At 40.9% G+C, this 17,940-nt stretch overlaps 1 protein-coding gene across 1 annotated transcript in view; it reads right to left on the minus strand.

The window, feature by feature from the left end:
* The window catches only part of Mamdc2 (MAM domain containing 2), a 151,784-nt gene that overhangs the window by 17,322 nt on the left and 116,522 nt on the right, over positions 1–17,940 (minus strand). Inside the window, exons 10-11 of the mRNA XM_032891724.1 lie at positions 13,481–13,574; positions 10,274–10,426 (exon numbers count right to left, since the gene is read on the minus strand). Of these exons, the coding sequence (XP_032747615.1) occupies positions 10,274–10,426; positions 13,481–13,574 (247 nt within the window). The remainder of the gene's footprint in view (positions 1–10,273; positions 10,427–13,480; positions 13,575–17,940) is intronic.

A 17,940-nucleotide genomic window follows, 5' to 3' on the forward strand; every position in this document is an offset into this window, starting at 1 on the left:
TGGATAAGGTGGCAGATTTAAAAACTCATCCCAGAGGATCCAGCGCCAGTGCATGCAAATGGTGCTCAGACATACATGCGGGAAAAACAGACATGCATGTAAAAATAAATCGATTTATTTTTTTAAAAAAGCAGGTATAATTCATTGCAATCCACATTAAAATTCTAAGGACGTTATTCACAGAAATGGAGAAAAAAATCTCAAAATTCACATGGAAGCAGAAAACAACATGGTTATCTAAACATCCCCGGACAAAATGAATATTCCACATGTCTTCACAGCATACACGCATGCCTGTGTTTATGTGCACACACAGCAATCGATAACAATAATAATACATTAAATTAAACATTTTAAACGGTTTATTTTTATTTCATGATATTATGCCTAAGATTTCATCCCCAAATAAATTAAGAGAAGAAAGTACAAACTATAAAACACAGAACACATATACACACACTGCAAATAAATTAATAAAAGCCAGAAGTATAATTACCATGTGACCGAGCCCAGCTACACTGTTTCTGGGGCAGATGCTCCATGGACTCTATGTCCTGCTACTGAATTATTTGCTCAAGTGTGCTCGCCGCCACTCTATTCACAATCGCTAGGAAACGGAATTATCCTAGCTGTCCATCAGTCGATAATTAAGTAATGAAATGTGATGTATTTACACAATAGAATTTTATTCAGTTATAAAGAAAATGTAATTATTAAATTTGTAGCAAGATAACTCAGGCTCAGAAAATCAAGTGCTTCATGGGCCCTTACACATGGATGCTAGCTTCAAATTTTTATGTTTCTGTATTGAATGTGGGGTATCTTTGGTGGTCAGAAAGCTAGAAAGGGCACGTGAGAGAGGGAGAGGACGACGTCCTTAATGGAAGTAGGGAATAGTAGCACAGATGGGCTGACTGGCCTTCACAGTGCTGAAAGCAGGCTGGGGGCAAGAAAATTCATCAGTAGACTTACCTAGAGGTGGACCCTCCATGTCAGCAGACTGAACTAGGCTCAGTCCCTACCTGTGCACTAGTGACATGGCTGTTGTGAGAACAACCAATCGGATTTGAGATCTGCTTCATATGAAGGATGTCATACCTGGTATTCTAAACTTGGTGAAAATCCCATGACTGGGAGGTCACAGGCCCTAGGAGAGAACTTACTACTGTTGTTTTGCAATGAACATGATGTCAAACTGCTTTCTAAATATTTGTTTATACGCATAGATTAGTGCTTCTCTAAAACTTAGTTTAAAAAAAGCTTCTTTTTGTATTGGACAATGGGAAACATATACCGGATCCAAATGCTGAGTTTAAGTTACTGTTGAACGCTCAGCTCCAAATGAGACGTCTAAATCAACCTCTTAGGACTCAGGAAACATTGGGGAAAGGCAGAATGCAATAGAAGAACTGGAGGGTGTGGAGGGTGTTGAGACACAACATGGCCACTGTACTCATGAATTCACATCCTCTGTGGTAATCTGCAAGGACCAGCATAAAGTCAAGCCGGTCAACATTCTGGAGTGGATATGGGAGAGATTCATGAGATTCCATTCATAATTGAGGAGTTATTGGCAATTGATGGTTTTGGGGGATGGGAGCCATTTTTCTTTTGGGTGTGGCCACTAGTAGGACCATGCTTTGCTAGATGACCCCATACCCATGCAGGCTCAGTGGGTCATTTCTTTAAAAAAAAAAAACAAAAGACAAAAGAAGAGGACATGAAGGTGGGAAGGGAAAGGTTTAGGGGAGAGTGTAGAGAGTAGGAAAGGGGATTAAGGTTCCATATGACTAAGATGTGTATACATATGTATACATGTTTGAAATTGTCAAATATAAACAAAAATATTCTAAAAAATGTGATTGGTTGCATTGAAGTACAAAATAAAGCAATGCTCCTAACTTCTGAGCAAAGTAATTTGTTACAAGAAAATACCGTTACAGAAGGAGATATCAGAGCCACCTCTTTGGCCTCTAGTGTGTGATTGATACTGTTAATATACCTAGAGGAAATTTAGGACAGACTAATAGAAAAAAAGTCAAGGCTCTTGAAGGTTTGATGACTTACAAGCCTCTGCAGACAGGAGAGTTGCAGGGTCCTAACGTCTTTAGGTAGTAGGTAGTTAGGAGCCAAAAAGCTCCTGATCAGAAAGTCAGGTCGGCCTACCAACTGCTGTTTGCATTTACAACCAGATCTACAAATGGGATCTTCCACCTGAAAAGTTCCTTCTTCTGCCCTATAAAATCTCTGGCCTCTTGCTTCTTTGTGCACAGTCCTCACTTTTACTACCCTCTGTTGTTTTGCTAGAGCTCGCTCTCTTCTTTGATTTTCACATTGTCTCCATCAATCCTGATCCAACAGGGAGGCTCTGTAACAACAGAGCATCCAGAGAATGTCCTAAGTTGCAAGGCATCGAGGAACCAACCGAGATGTTCCAGAGAAAATGGAAAGTCCACAAAATGAGCCCGAGATGTCTCCAGCTGCCTCCCTCTTTAGGTATCATGGCAAAGACACCAAGAGACTCACTGATGTGAGCAGAAAGTAGTGTTCAAAGTCGCTCAGGCAGCCAGGGGTAGGGAGGGCCACATTTTATAAGGAAAAGGGGACAGAAAAGAGAATTTATCACTTGGCAGTCTTTTTTGGGGGGTCTATGTCAAGTTCTTTACTCGAAGATACCAAGAGAAAGAAATTTAAACACAAAACAAGGTGCTGTTTCCTGCCCTCTCTCCAGCTAGAGGCAGTGTTTAAACTTAGTACATAGTAGAGAGGACAATTCCTCAATAAACTCAGGATGCCGCTGTTGGAAACCATTCCCAGGGAGAGTGTAGACAGAACCAGATGGGTACCCAGGAAGCAGAGCCACAGCCCTACCTCGTACTGCCTCAGTTGTCCTCTAGCAGGAAAACACCATTACAGAAGTGTTCTGTGAGTTTTCATTGATGAGAGTTCAAGAATTCAGTCAAATTTATCATAGATTTTAAGGGGTGTGTGTGTGTGTGTGTGTGTGTGTGTGTGTGTGTGTGTGTGTGTGTAGACAAGCTTGTGGGAAATAGGTAGCCCATATGTGGAGTTCTCACATAAGAGATTATAGTTTAAAGGTTTGAGTATATAATAACAAGTTTGAAGGGTTAGGGTATAGTTTAATAATGCCACTCTTGCCGGTTATGTGCAGGGCTCTGGGTTCAATCCCCAGCACTACAAAACACATGCCTATGTTTATATGAGTATCTAAAATATGTGAGTATATTGAAGAAAATGGATAAGATGGAGAATTTCACCAATGAACTTGGAACTATTAAAAAGCAAGCAGGTGGTGGGAAGGGTTTCAAAGAAGCAGAATGAAGACCTCCGCAAGAGCAACAAGAGCACTGGCAGAAGCGATGGTCAAAGCTAACTTTATCAGCATTCTGGCAATTAACCAGCCTCTCTGGCCACTCAAGAGTGCTTGTTTGGGGAAGCGTTTGGGTCATGCTAAGAGCAGTGACACTTTTACTCAGCCCCTTTTCATCTGCACCTTTCCTACTAAGGCACTCATGGGGAACAGGTTGGGCACAGACACTGAGTCAGAAGAGGTGGGCTACCTACCAAACACTCCATTCCTGGGAAATCAGCATTATCTGACCCATTTGGCAGCTAAATCGAAGAGCTCCATTCACAGGGCTTGTCTTTATTTAACCTGAGATGATGTATTGATTCTGACAGACAACCAGCAGCTTGACGTATTTATAGTGTGGCTTTCCTGAGCTTTTCTTTTCATTTATTGGACATGTATTGACTGACCATCTAATGCAGCTGTCTATAACACAGGTTTCTCTGACCCTTCCCCCTGCATTCCTTTTGGCCTCCCTTGTTTGAGTTTTGCCAACTCTACAATGAAGGCTTTAAGCAAGGAAATTGAAAAGATAAAACGGACTCAGAAGCACCTTGGTAGATGCCTTATCTTGGATCCAAGGCAGGAACTGATGACCTTTGGTTTTCAAAATAGAGGTGTCTTCAGTCACTCCTAGCTTAAGACCCTGCAGAATTTCTCTGCACCCATAGGAATTCGTGGGGAGTCACTGTGAAATGGCACATATCTAAGCCAGTGAGGGTAGGAGTGTATGAAAAAGGATTTCCCCTCGTACTCTCCATTGGATGGCTGGGACCAACGCATTTATTAGATGTCTCCACTACCTCAAGCAATCAGTTAGACATAGCAGTGGCCAAGTCAAGGATGCTTCTTGGCTGTATGGGGTTACTTTACTTGTTGTATGATTTTGTCCCCCATTCCTGATGTGGGGACTCAGCTTTAAGCATACTACCTCTATATAAGGATGCACTCTAGTGTCCACTTTCATGGGACTCTAAGCTGAGAGTATCCGATGGCTAGTATTGTAACTTAGCGTCCCCGAAAGCTGTATCACTGTTTAAAGGGCCGCATGTCTCCCACCGGTGTCACTTCATCCTGCCATGTCTGTATTCTTTACCGTTCCTGATCTACTCGGGCTTACCCTTCAAGGCACTGCCAGGGAGAGCTGCTGCTCTGCGCTGTCCCACCATCTTTACGACTTGACCTTTATTGCTTTACTTGTAGCTCCAGGCTGTTGGGATTTTTTTTAAATGGGTATTGAGCACTGGGAAAATGTGGAATGGGATTGGGTGATATTAATGGTAACTTCAAATTCTAAGGTATTTGATTCTTACAGACATCACTTCTGATGCTGGTAGCATGAATAATTAGTTGTTTGTGGGGTTGGTGAGATGGCTGAGAGGGTAAAGGTGCTTGCCCCAAGCTTGATGACTTAAGTTCAATCTCAGGAATCCACATGGTAGACAGAGAGGAGACTCCAGAAAGTTGTCCTCTGACCTGCACACGCACACTGTGGCACATGCAGGCACACACCCACACTCTCTCCTCAATTCAATAAATGCATAGAGAAAGCCAGTCAGTTGTTTTAGAGGAGTCTGTTTATGCTTTCATTTTTGAAAGGGTCACACTCATTTCTCTTCGATCTCAGAGCTGATATGTCAGCCTTAGTTAACCCATACTATTAAAAACTAAAAGACAAGAAAGCTACTTTCCCATGTGGCTAGGGGAACGGGGTGCACTCCTGGAGTTACACTCATAGTATCAGAAAATAAACAGTAGAAATAGTTCATTTCTGTTGATTATAGATTATTTCTGTTGACCACATGCATCATGAGTCATGTGTGGCGTGTCAGCGAAGCCAGTGAGGCAGTGTGCAAAGAATATGATCACTGGAACCAAATATACCTGAAATACAGTCCCCACTTTACTGGTTACTACTATGTAACTCTGAAGGACATTTAACTCCTCCAAGCTTTTATTTCCCTGTCTGGAAATCGGGACTTTTAACTTATATTACAGATTGTAGGAAGGGTATAATGATTCCAGGCACGGAGTCCTGGCAGGAGTAAATATTCATCAAACAAACCCGAGCTTTGCAGTGAGAGGGTCATTAAAGTACTTGATAGCCCTAACCCAATGCTAGATATCTATAGGTACCTTGGGCATAGTATAGTAGAATTTGTCTTCTTGCTTTGCATCGCTATGCACAGGAATAAAAATATAGATCCCAAAATATTTTACCAGTCAAAAGTCTGAAAGGCGTCTTGCGAATCTTTTGGAATTTAATATGGAAGCAGGTGAGACAATTTATTTTTTAAAAATCAACATTCTCTACACTGTGCACCAGAGAACTCCATTTCATGTGTCTAGTACTCATGCAGAATAAATGCGGAGCTCAGTAAGAAACATTTGTATTCATTGTCTTTCTATGAAGTTTCACCCTAGCCAGCTGAAACGGTCTTTTAAGTTTTAAAAGAGCCAAAGGAAACATAACCACAGTATCTTCAAACAAAGCCACCCACGTTAATTAACATATGTCCCCATAGCCAGTAATGATGTCAGTAAAGGACTAGAGTTATGAGCTATTTAATACATACTGCACATGTTTTTGATAGATTTTCATAGATTCGAATGTGTGTGGAGGAGCATGTTCTATGTGATGTATAGAGCATGCTCTATAAGTCAGGCAAGCCTAGAGTGTAGCACAAAGCCACCAGGAGCAGGAGCAGGCCGGGGCTGTCACCCATTTAACATGAAAGAAATTTTCCTTCTCTTTTGATATCCATCCCGTGACACTGACTCCTGGGAGGGAGTCTGCTATGGGTTAAGCTGCAGCTCTCCAAAACACACGTGATGGAGCTCTAACCTCAACAGTGTGGCTATATTTAGAGACTGGGCTTTTCAAGATGAAACCAAATTAAAAGAGGACTGTTAGGGTGGATAAAAAAAGAGACCTCAGGGATGTGTTGGCGCAGAGGGAGGGCCATATGTGGACATGGCAGAAGGTAGCCATTTGCAAGCCGGAGAAGCCAGAGGAAAGCAGTCATGCTGATACCTTGATCTGGGACCACTCCCTGTACCCAGGTAACTGAGTAGGTAGTTGTCAAACCGGAAACCGAGAATGTAGGAAGCTTCCCTAGGGCCATCCTCAGTGAGTGACTTTGTTGGGTTATCTCAACTCCAAAGCCCATGCCGGAGTCTCTTCTACCCCTGGCCTCATTGCTTTTCTTTGTTCTTTCTCAGGAGGGGCGCCTCCACTATTACTGGTCCTGCCCTGTCTTTCATGACTAAGCCATTCCACCATCTTTATTATCCAGAATTCTCTCCCCCATTCCTCTGCCGTAGTCATCTCATGCTAATGCTTGATGGCATCTTTTTATACCTCTAAATGAAATCTTTATGTCTGCATAAAAGGAATAAAAACTATCAACCTTCTCCCAGGAAACCATTTTTATAACAGATGAGTTAAACTGATCTGCTCTTCTCTACTGCATCCCTGATAGCAAAAATTCTATCTCTCCACAATCCCATTTTTTTTTCTGGGGAGGGTTTTAGTGGTTGTTTGTTTTTGTTTTGGGACAGGACTTGTTATACAGCCCAGAGTGGCCCAGATTTTATTATATGACCCGGGCTCCTGCCTCAGCCTCTTGATTATAAGTGTATACTACCATGACAATTATTGAAGGTCTTGCTAAATAATGACTATTCTTACATGTTCTAGTAAATATTTTTGTTTGTTCCTTTACTCACTCACTCATTCATTTATGCATTTGTTCACTTATCCCACAATGATTTTTGCATGTCTATCATATATAAGTCACAATATTAGGAACTGTGGGAATTCAACAGTCTTATACTCTGCCCTCATGACATTGCTATTCAGAGCCAATAAGGCTCATTGTTGCTGGGCATTGTTTCACAGGTCTTTAATTCCAGCACCCGGGAGGCAGACACAGACAGATGAATTTCTGTGAATTTAAGCCTTGTCTACATACCACATTTCAGGCCAGTCAGGACTCCATTGTAAAACCCTTTCTCAAAAAAGGGCTCAGATTGGAGATTTTCATCATATTATCTCTTTCCACAGAAATCAGTGTTGAAAGTCCATGAGGCTACCTCTGCTTACCACGGTGGACTATGCATTCTGAGACCGAAACCAGTCCGGAAAAAGCAGTGGAGAAAGAGCGAAGAGTCTCATGACTATATCCTTTAATCCCTTGCATCAGGATATGCCTGAACGGATCTTTTCCAGTATCCAAATTCAGAAGGAGCCCTCTATCCACTGAAGCTGGTTTGAGTTCTGTTTCTGTTGTATGCTACCCAAGTGTTTCCATATATGACAGATAGTTATCAGTGTAACTTCCTCATCTGTTTTCAGCGGGAGCCTCAGGGTGTAGTATTGTTAGAATCATTAGCCAATACTGAAAGTGGACATCTGGTTTACCTTTGGCCAGTGTTGAATCTTTTCAATAGCACTGTGCCGTGAGGAACTACTTTTCCTGCATCTGCCAATACAGCATGGGAGAAAGGGCAGCTGCAGGGCCAGGTGGCACATTTTATGTGACAGCACATTAGTTTCTGAGGCCAGTGACAATCTGGGAAAGTACATGAAATAAAATGCTCTTCAAAGAAAGTAGAAACTTTCAGAAAAATCTGGGTGGTTGTACAAAGGTGTGTACCTTAACAGGGAGGCAGCAAGTACAAAGGGCTGGTTCTGAAGGGCTTAGGTAGAGTGGGCACTGCTAGAAAGGCTGTGCTGCGGAAGTTCCAATTGGCCGGCATTTGACATCTGACACGATGAGGGAATAGTCAATAGCCAAGAGAGAATTTAAAATAGCACCAAATATTTAAAAGTTCTTTTAAGTCTTCCTCTACCTACCCTGAACTAGAAGATGCCAAACAGGGAAGGCTGGCAAGGTGTTGAAATAAAGATGTAAGACTAGGCAGGCCTCCCCTTTATCCTCCTGAAACAAGTCAAGTCTCAGCCGAGGACATTGGAAGCTTTTTGAAGGAATGACAAATGGAGGTTTTGATTTGGACTAGACTCTTGGCCATAGCTGTTTGTACCCAGATCCCACTGGGAGAGAGCTGGTCTTCCAGAAGTGCTGACACACTTGAGAGCACAGGTGAGGCCACCATTTCTGCTCACATTCCTGGCCCAAGAGGAACCCATCTGGAGCCCTTAGGACACAGGAACTGAGGAGCAGTCTGGGACAGGATCCTTCTGGTTCTTGTCTGTGCCCTGAGCTGATCCCGTGCCACAGCAATCTGTACGCAGATCCCCCTGGGAGAGAGCTGGTCTCCCAATAGTGCTGACACACAGGCTTACAGGAGGGTCAAGCCACTGTCAGAGACAGCAGAACAAGCTAACACCAGAGATAAGCAGATGGTAAGAGACAAGGGCAAGAACCTAAGCAACAGAAACCAAGGCCACTTGGCATCATCAGAAACCAGTTCCCCCACCACAGTGAGCCCTGGATACCCCAACACATCAGAAAAGCAAGAATTTGATTTAAAACACAACTCATGATGGTGTTACAGGATTTTAAGTAGGTCACAAATAACACCCATATAGAGATACAGGACAATATAGGTAAACAGGTAGAAGCCCTTAAAGAAGGAACACAAAAATCAACCAAACAGGTGAAAGAATTGAACAAAACCATCCAGGATCTAAAAATGGAAATAGAAACAATAAAGAAATCACAAAGGGAGACAATCCTGGAGATAGAAAACCTAGATCAGGAGTCATAGACACAAGCATTACCAACAGAATACAAAAGATAGAAGAAAGAATCTCAGGAGCAGAAGATACCATGAACTAGACTCTTTAACATGCCTGAATTATGACTGTTTTAATAACTCAGCAAAACTGGAAGTTAAGGGATTGACCCAGAAATGAGGATAAAAGTATTCATGGTATATGATCAAGGATATAAGAAAAATAAAATTATTTGTGGTTGTGTTTACCATGCTTGGATAATTCAGTAGAAAGGTTATGTACACTGTATGTTGCTCTATGGTACTTGGACATATGTTTGTATTGAGGTTAGTCATAAGGTACAACACAATTTAACCCAACATATCCTACTGGCTGCTCTATATGGACCCTGAATCTTAGTATAAATGACTTCTGTGAGTTTAGTTCAGGGACAAATTTCCTTTCTTGAACTAAAGGCTGTGCTTCAATCTAATTGTTAGACCAAACAGAGGCAGACTTTCCCACTGTTTTCACTTGCTGATATATAGTAGTAGCAGGAGGAAAACCAACATTGAGTCTGTCTTATTGTAACATACACATTCTGTGTTGAACACATATGCCTTAGCCAGGCAAGGTGGCGTATATCAAAATTCTTGAGATCTCAGGAGGCCAAGACAAGAAGATCCTGACTTCTGGGCCAGCCTGAACAAGACCTTAACAATGTGTGTGTGTGTGTGTGTGTGTGTGTGTGTGTGTGTGTGTGTGAGAGAGAGAGAGAGAGAGAGAGAGAGAGAGAGAGAGAGAATGTGCCACCTATACCTCTAGCTATCTGCTCTCCTTGCTTCATCACAAGAACAGTGACTCGAGATGCACAGATGAATTTTCTGTCTTTGTTTCATCTATAGAAAGTGGAGTTGAACTTGTCTGCATGCTCTCAATCTCCCCAGCTACACACTAAGCCTGTTAGCGTCCATTTTGATTTTCTTCACTGCTTTCTACTATTGCTCCTCTAAACCTAGTTCTAGCTTGCCTTCGTAATACACATTAAGCAGTGTTACAAAAGACAATTTTCCTATGAACCTACTAAAAAATCTTGTGTGTGAAGAATGCCATGCACGTCATTCTAGACACAAGACATAAATCTGAACGTTCAAAATGCAGTAAATGCCCACTAGTATGTGAAGTTATGTTCTTAGGAAACAGCACCATGTGGCATAACTCACCTACCCCAGTAGTGTGATCTCCCTTGGGTCCTGTGTAGGAGGTGGGTGTTTCTCCCCTCCCCCTGTGCCAGCTGCTCCGGTTCCTTTTCTCCTGTGTAAACGCACATTCATCTTGATCGAAAGTGCACTCTCCAGGTGGAGGTGGAAGCCTCTCTGTAAGGAAACAGCAGGTGCTGCAATTACTGAGACAGTCAATGAATATGTATTTTCCCAGGCTCCTAGCAGCCCACTTTGCATGTCTGAGAGGTGTCTGGCCATCTGTCAAGCCTATGGAGAGGCAGACCCCCACAGGTGGCCTACCCAGCTTTGTCTATGCTCCATCATGGGGCCTATCATGGTGGCACAGAATCCAAACTCTAGATCTGAAATATTGGGTTACTTTGAGCATGACACTCCCCCAATTCGGGAACTTGTTTGTGTGGAATTACAGAGCCCTGAGAACTGTAGATACACTGCCTCTTTGAAAATAAAAATAAAAACAAAAATGAAAAAGTCGTATAATGTAAGAGCTTTCTTCAAAAACCCAGGGTGAATGAAGGGTCTGCTCAGATCAGCTCCGTGACTCCTCTGGAGGAGGAGCAGAGATGGGTGAAATCAACTGACTGCTGTTGGCAGAGCCCTGCAGCTCAGATGATGTCATTGTTCTGTTCCTCAGTGTTCGCGTTTGTATTTGTGGATATTAATGGCACCCACTTCATAGGATTACGAGGATTAAATAAAATGATGCGTGTGAAGAATTTAGGACACATTATGATACAATCATTAGTAGTAAAAAAGTACAAAGAACTGTTATTTTGTTAATAAAAGTCTCGTTTTCCATTACCAGATGCAACTGTGTTTTACACTGAGGATTAAGCCAGGGCCTTGCACATCCTAGCGAGCAGTACACCTCCAGCCAATACTTGTCTTTGAATGGTATCTTTACGAACAGCAGAAGTCTTTACCACCAGAGTAATGCTGTCTCTCAACTCAGTGATGATTTTCTTCTTTGTCTCAACTTTGCTATGCCTCCCTACATCCACATTCTTTGTAAAATTTTGATGATCTATTTTTTGTTTTTCTTGTATTTAATTTTGTATACAGTGTTAATTACTGAGGCCCCATTTCCTGTTCTGTGCCTTGGGTGCAGATATTTTGTTACTGTCCTCCCAAAGTCTCAGAAAACAAATGTCTTCCTTCATTTGTTTTTAGTTCTGTGGGAGAGAAAATACAGAGCCCGCGTAAGCTCTGTAAACCACTGAGCCACTGAATAATTTTTTCAGCTATTCTCCAGCATCAGGTGCTACACTTTGGCTGCTGTAAGGAGATGCTTAGGAAGATCTCTGAGGTGTACCACTCGCTCACCCGTTACCCACCATGCCTAGCATGCTCCTATCCCACCATCAGCACTTAGTCTGAAGTAAGATAAAGATAAAAGGGAAATTATGAAGAAATGGCTTGGAGGAGCTCATTCTGGAGTCTGGTTAAAATCTCAAGCCAGCCAAGAGTGGAGGATTTTGACAAGTTTTGAACTATTTTAAAACAATAATGCTAAGTAGCAGTGAGCCTTGCTTATTACTTGTATATGACTTTCCTGTTGGGCTGGAGAGATAGCTCAGTGGTTAAGAGCACTGGTTGAGTCCTGAGTTCAATTCCCAGCAACCACATGGCAGCTTACAACATCTGTAATGGGATCTGATGCCCTCTTCTGGTGTGTCTGAAATGTACTCATATACATAAAAACAAATATGATTTTAGTGTTTAATCTTACTCTATTACCAGATTCAAATATGTTATGTTTTGAAAAACTCACAGACAAGATTATGAACTTAGTCTGCAGATAGAATATGTCTCAACTCACTTGTGACTAATATAGTTAGGAATCCCTCAGCCCTGTGACCTATGGTTTTATCTTTTTAACAGCCTTTAAGTTTATCAGTGCACATCAGAAACCACCCTATGATCTCTTTACCAAAAATGAAAACGTCTTAGAAAACCTTTGAACAATGAACCTTAAAAACCACCAAAAAATCTGGCTATGACCATTGAGACTCTCTCTTGAGGCTCTACAGTCCTGTCTTGGGTATTTACTGTCCATTTTCTAGCTACCTTGTGTTGACACCAGAACTTAAATCTATGTTAACACCTTTCCTTGATAAGTTCCGACTCTGATTCTGATTCATTCAGAAAATCTTATCTGAGGTATGGAGGCCCGAGTTGAGGTCTTTGAAAGAACTGCTCCACCAAGGATCACTGTGGAGGAGTGTAATAGCCAGAGACTGTAGATGACAGCAAGGGAACATCTGGACACAGCAGGGCAGCTGCACATAGAAACTCACAGCAGCATGCACAAAATCTGTGTGAGGCCAAGCCAGACTGAATCTCAGCACGGTGTGGGGGCAGTGTGCACCCAATCCTATCCCTCACAAGTGACAGCTAATATAGCTAATTGAAAAGGAAGGATCAGATTGTCTAACAGTTCCTCAAAAGTTGACCGTGTTTCAGTGGAAGGACACACATTCAAGAGTATTTTGGGTGGCACGAATTGGTCTTGAATGGTTTAGGGAAAAACCTCTCAGGGCTGAGTGAATAGGGAAGGGGAATAGTTCCGGGAAGAGTTGGGGAGATAAAGATGATCAAAACAACGTTGTCTAGACTCTCAAGGATCTAAAATAATAAAACAACAAATAATTGCTAGGCTGACATAAGCAGCAGCATAAGGCGGTGTCCCCTGCTGCTGCTGTAGGGTTTGTTTTACTGTCCCTCAATTAATTTAGAATATATCATCTTTATTAAAAATTTAATAGTATATGTCTCAATATATTGCACAAGCATTTGTGAAATAACAATGCCATCAATATTATTTGAAAATGTGCATTCTCTAAGAGGACAGTGCTAATTATAATGTTAGTTAGGCTAAAGGCACTTATTTTTAAAGTACTATTTGGGGGCAGTTTATGAGCATCCTCCCCACGCTCCCCACCATTCAGGGAGGTGTCGCTAATGTTCCTTACACTGAGGGAAAGTCACACCTGCGAAACCACACGGAACACTGGAGTCTTTATTTCCAAATTGTAGACTCTACTACAAAAGTCCGTGGAGAGGCATGACTGTCAAGAAAAGTAAAGGATAGAATATCATAGGTCAAATATATGAGGTTCTCAGAAGAACTGGAAGTTTCTATCACAGGTTAGAGAGACTCATAGCCAAAGTGAACAATAGTCTTACCTGGAGACCGGCAGTTTCCTAATTGAATGGTAATGTCATCCAGGGCTACCAGTCCACAGTCCCAAAAGCTTTTGCATAGGCTCATAAAAACCACCTGTAATTCATAAAAATTAAGCTATGAATTTTGTTAGTTGAAAATGGAAACCTTTTTAACCTGGGATTTAGTCAGCAAATCAGATCTGCACAGGCAATTAGAAAGGCCCTCTCCTTGCCCAAGTGAGGGACAGCATACAGTGGTGCAAAGATTAGTTACTGTTGGGATACAATGCTGGAACTGCATTCTTTTGAGCAGAGTGCACTTTTAAATAATATACCGTGGGTATGAATATAAAAACTGGGAGTGATCCTCAAAAGATCGGCAGGTAGTCTGAAGAAAACAAACGATTAGCTTGGTGACAGAGAAAAAGCCCGTTAGACTCCAAGTACCTTCCCTTGATAATTCCAAAGTGGCTGTTGTTTTCCAAGCATCTTTCAAATATCTCTAGTACAAATGTCATTGGTTGTTTTTAAAGAACTGTCTAGTGATGCGCTTCATTTGCATTATGAACAAAGTTCCATTGACCACCCAACCGGAGACTCCTATTTCTAAGACAAAGACCCATGCATGTCCCTGGTTGTTGTCATAAATAAAAGCATTGACATGGCTATTTTATCAGGCCCAGTATTTTTATTGTTGTGTATGAAGGAAAAACCAATCCATATCATATGTTATTACATTTAATGGGGTGGGGGGAGGGATTTTGATTTCTTATAATCAGGCCAGTATAAAGACTATGTTTCAGATTCATGATGCCCAAAAAGTGACTCTTGAAATATTTGTGTTGGATTTTCACTGTAATGGACAGATCCGTATGTTTCTTAATGTTTAATTAGTGTGAACTAGTATGGCACATGTCCCGCCTCACAGCTATAAATCGTCATTCATGTGACAAAGACAAAGGATCATTCATGTGACAAAGACAAAGGAGGACATAACGGAAGCTAAAACTTTACTTATGATTAATGAGAATGCTTGACTTTCTAGGTTTTACTATTCTAAATGTTGTGGCTGCATTTTATTTATGTGTGCTGCTAGTACGGTCCTCTGGCTCATGATGATCAGATTTATTAGAGTACAGAATTTATTGTAAGAGAGAAATCTTGGATCATGAGGTCGTTGATCACTATGCAAACTATAAGATGCCCTAAGCCAGTCTCCTCAGAGGAAGCGCTAATTGCCTGATGAGTGAATGTTTTCTGGCTTTGTGTTCATATCCTCTTATAAATGGAATAGCTGGGAGATATAAATGTTTATCTCTGAGGAACTACAGGGGAGAAAAAATAGGATAGCTTTTATGGTTCTTTTTTTAAAGCTTTTGCTAATCTTTTATCTTTAGAGATTGTAGAGGTTATATAAATAATATGTAAGATATTTTGCTTTCTAGGTTCATGCCTTGCAACTTATTCTGCATTTGGAAAGCAAAGATTTCTGTCATCAGTTCTGACCAATATCACATTCTATTAGCATTTTTATTGTTATATGAGAAGGAATGCTTTGATATATCCAATGATTTATCAAATTAATTGTGCTACACAGAGAAAAAAACTGGCTTTCTTTCCCTTTGTCAGCTTTAATGTCTGTTTTTCACAAGTACACTGGAGGGGTACTTTTGCACAATGAATATGAAGTAGTAAAAGGATCCACCTTCTAAATCTTTCCCTGTAGAAAACTCAAGCATTTTGCATGGCAATGCATTCTAAAGTTGAGAAATATTAGTGTGCTTTTATATGTTTACTATGGCACTATTTTATAATGACATTAAACCAAAGAAGCACGCGGGCATGCAACAGAAGAGATAGCCTAAATTTTCAAAGAGAAAGAAATAAACTAGAATATAACAGCCTGGAAATAGGCGGCCATTAAATCTGAGTGTTGTGAAAAATCACTCACCACTCCAGATACAGATATGCAATGCTAAGTTTAAAAAGCCAATTAAAAGAGAAAAAGCAAACCCCAATTCACCTAAAATAATACACAAAGCCTAGAAAATTTGCCAACTATATAATTATGTTAGAATCACAAAATTATGGCTAGTTCATAGTTTCCTACTATGTTTCATAATTTGTCATTAGTTATAGTTGAAAAAAAAAGGAATCAGGGTGTCTATATCTAAAATGTTGAATGATGTGTTTAAGATGTAGCTCAATGGCAGAGGGCTTGCCTAGCATGTGCAGGTGTCTGGGTTCAATTCCCAGCAGGAGATATAGACAAGAATAGAATAATGAGTTAATATTTACTCTAGACTAGTGTGATGGCTATGGCAGCCCATAGGCACAAGGTCTATTCAAAATAAAGTTATTCAGTCTCATCAGTGACATGCCAGAGTAGTTAATGCTGTAGACACACACACACACACACACACACACACACACACACACACACACACAGCCAAGTGCCTAACCAAGTTGAACCAACAGCTATACATCTCCTCATTGCAAAAAGTAACATGAATAGACTTGATGGACTTGGCTCTTTCTTTCTTTTTTTTTCTTGCCATATCAAATAACATACGTGGCTCCTTTTTTTGCCATGCCAAGTATGTTGAGAACAATGTTAAAGGAATTTTGCACAGCACCAAGCTGTCTTTACTTCAACGTTTTTCACAAATTCTAGTCGGCTCACATGTCCTTCTGTCTGACCAAAGATTTCCTCCAAGCCATCCTCTACTCACTAGAGTCAAGCTAAGTCCTCAAACCCCGGATTTGTTTGACACTTCTCTGTCAGCATTCCAGAAAAATAAAAGAAACATAACAAAATCATCTGGTTCAGTCTAGCAGTTGGCATTCTCGATCTAAGCCTTGGTAACAGTAGGCTCTATGGTTCCTGAAGGCTATTTGGCATGGAGAAGTGGTTTTCAGGTAGTCGGTGACAGGAGGAGTCCCAGTGTTGACTTTGTCCAGAATAAAAGAAAAGATAACCTTCTGCCTGCTCAAAGAACTCTCTCCATGGGTATCGGTGCACCCATGTTTCTTACAGTGTTATTTACAATAACCAAATTCAGCCTAGGTGCCCAAATCACAATGGATAAAGAATATATACACAATGGAGCTTTATTTAGCTATACAGAAGAATATAATTGTGACATTTTCTGGAAAATCCACGAAACGGGAGACCATCTTGTTAAGTGAAATAGGTCAGACTCAGAAAGGTAAACACCACACATTTCCTCTTGTAAACAAATTTTATATAAAAAGACACATCTGTGAGCCATGAAAATAAAAGGAGACTTGCTTGGAAAGAGGAGAGGGAGCCAGGAGGAATGAGGAGAGAGGATAATGGGGGTTAGAAGCAAAGCACATTTTATATACGAATAAAATATATCAATCCATTATTTTGTACAATGAATATCCACTAAAAACCCTTTCCATATGGGTTGAAATGGGACTGTGACAAAGGATCAGTCATAATCTGAGTGCACAAGGGTGCTAATCTTTTACATATAGACTTAAGGTCGCCATGTTTATATCAGTTTCAGTACTATTTCAAAGACAGCACATCATCTGGAAAGTGGAAATAAACCTTGTCCATTGTCCATTCAACTGTACTGAAGAATGAGAAAGATGAGGCAGAACAGAGATCCTTAGACATGAAGTTGGATGGTATCTCTTACATAGATGTTCTGGGTTGTACAGGATAGCTCAGAAGTTAGGACTAGTTATAGTCATTAAATGAGTGTGTTGAAGTGCCTGAAGGTTTCGGCTCTTGGGTACCAATAATGCTTGAGAATTTTTGTTTTGATGGGAAATATTCACCATTGAAGACTAGCTTTGAAAATGAATACGTAGTAAATGGAGAACCACGTAATCTTGCAAATAGTATAGTTGAATAACAATAGATAACGCTATTCACCTTAGTCTACATTGTGCTAAGAAAAAAAAATCACACAGGTTCTTTTATGCACAAAAGGGTGTTTCTTAGTGCTATTGATATTTTAAAGCCAGATGCCTCTGCATTCTTACAATTGTGTGCCCACTAGATGCTGGCATCGTCCCAAATCCAGACATTCAAAATGTGTCCAGACACTGGTACTAGCACACCTTTAATTCCAGCACTTGGGATCCAGGTGGATCTGTTAGTTTGAGGCCAGCCTGGTCTACAGAGTGAGTTCCAGAATAGCCAAGGCTACACCGAAAAACCCTGAAAATGAAAGATAAAGGAACAAGGCAAGACAAGTGATGAATATTCAAACCAATGATCATAACCTAGATTTTTAGGTCTGCTTACTTTTAGATTCCTTTTTGCTACATGTATATGTATATATGGTATGCATGCATGTCTGTATATGTCTGTACATGTGTGTACATGAAGGCTGGAACTATTGTTGGGTGACAGGGTCTCTTGCTGAACCTAGAGCTCGATGATCCTTGTTCTCATTCTATAGTTTGCCCCAGGGATTCCTCAGTCTCTGCCTCTGCAGTGC

This window comes from Rattus rattus, chromosome 2 (genome assembly GCF_011064425.1).
Source record: "Rattus rattus isolate New Zealand chromosome 2, Rrattus_CSIRO_v1, whole genome shotgun sequence".
Classification (NCBI taxonomy): domain Eukaryota; kingdom Metazoa; phylum Chordata; class Mammalia; order Rodentia; family Muridae; genus Rattus; species Rattus rattus.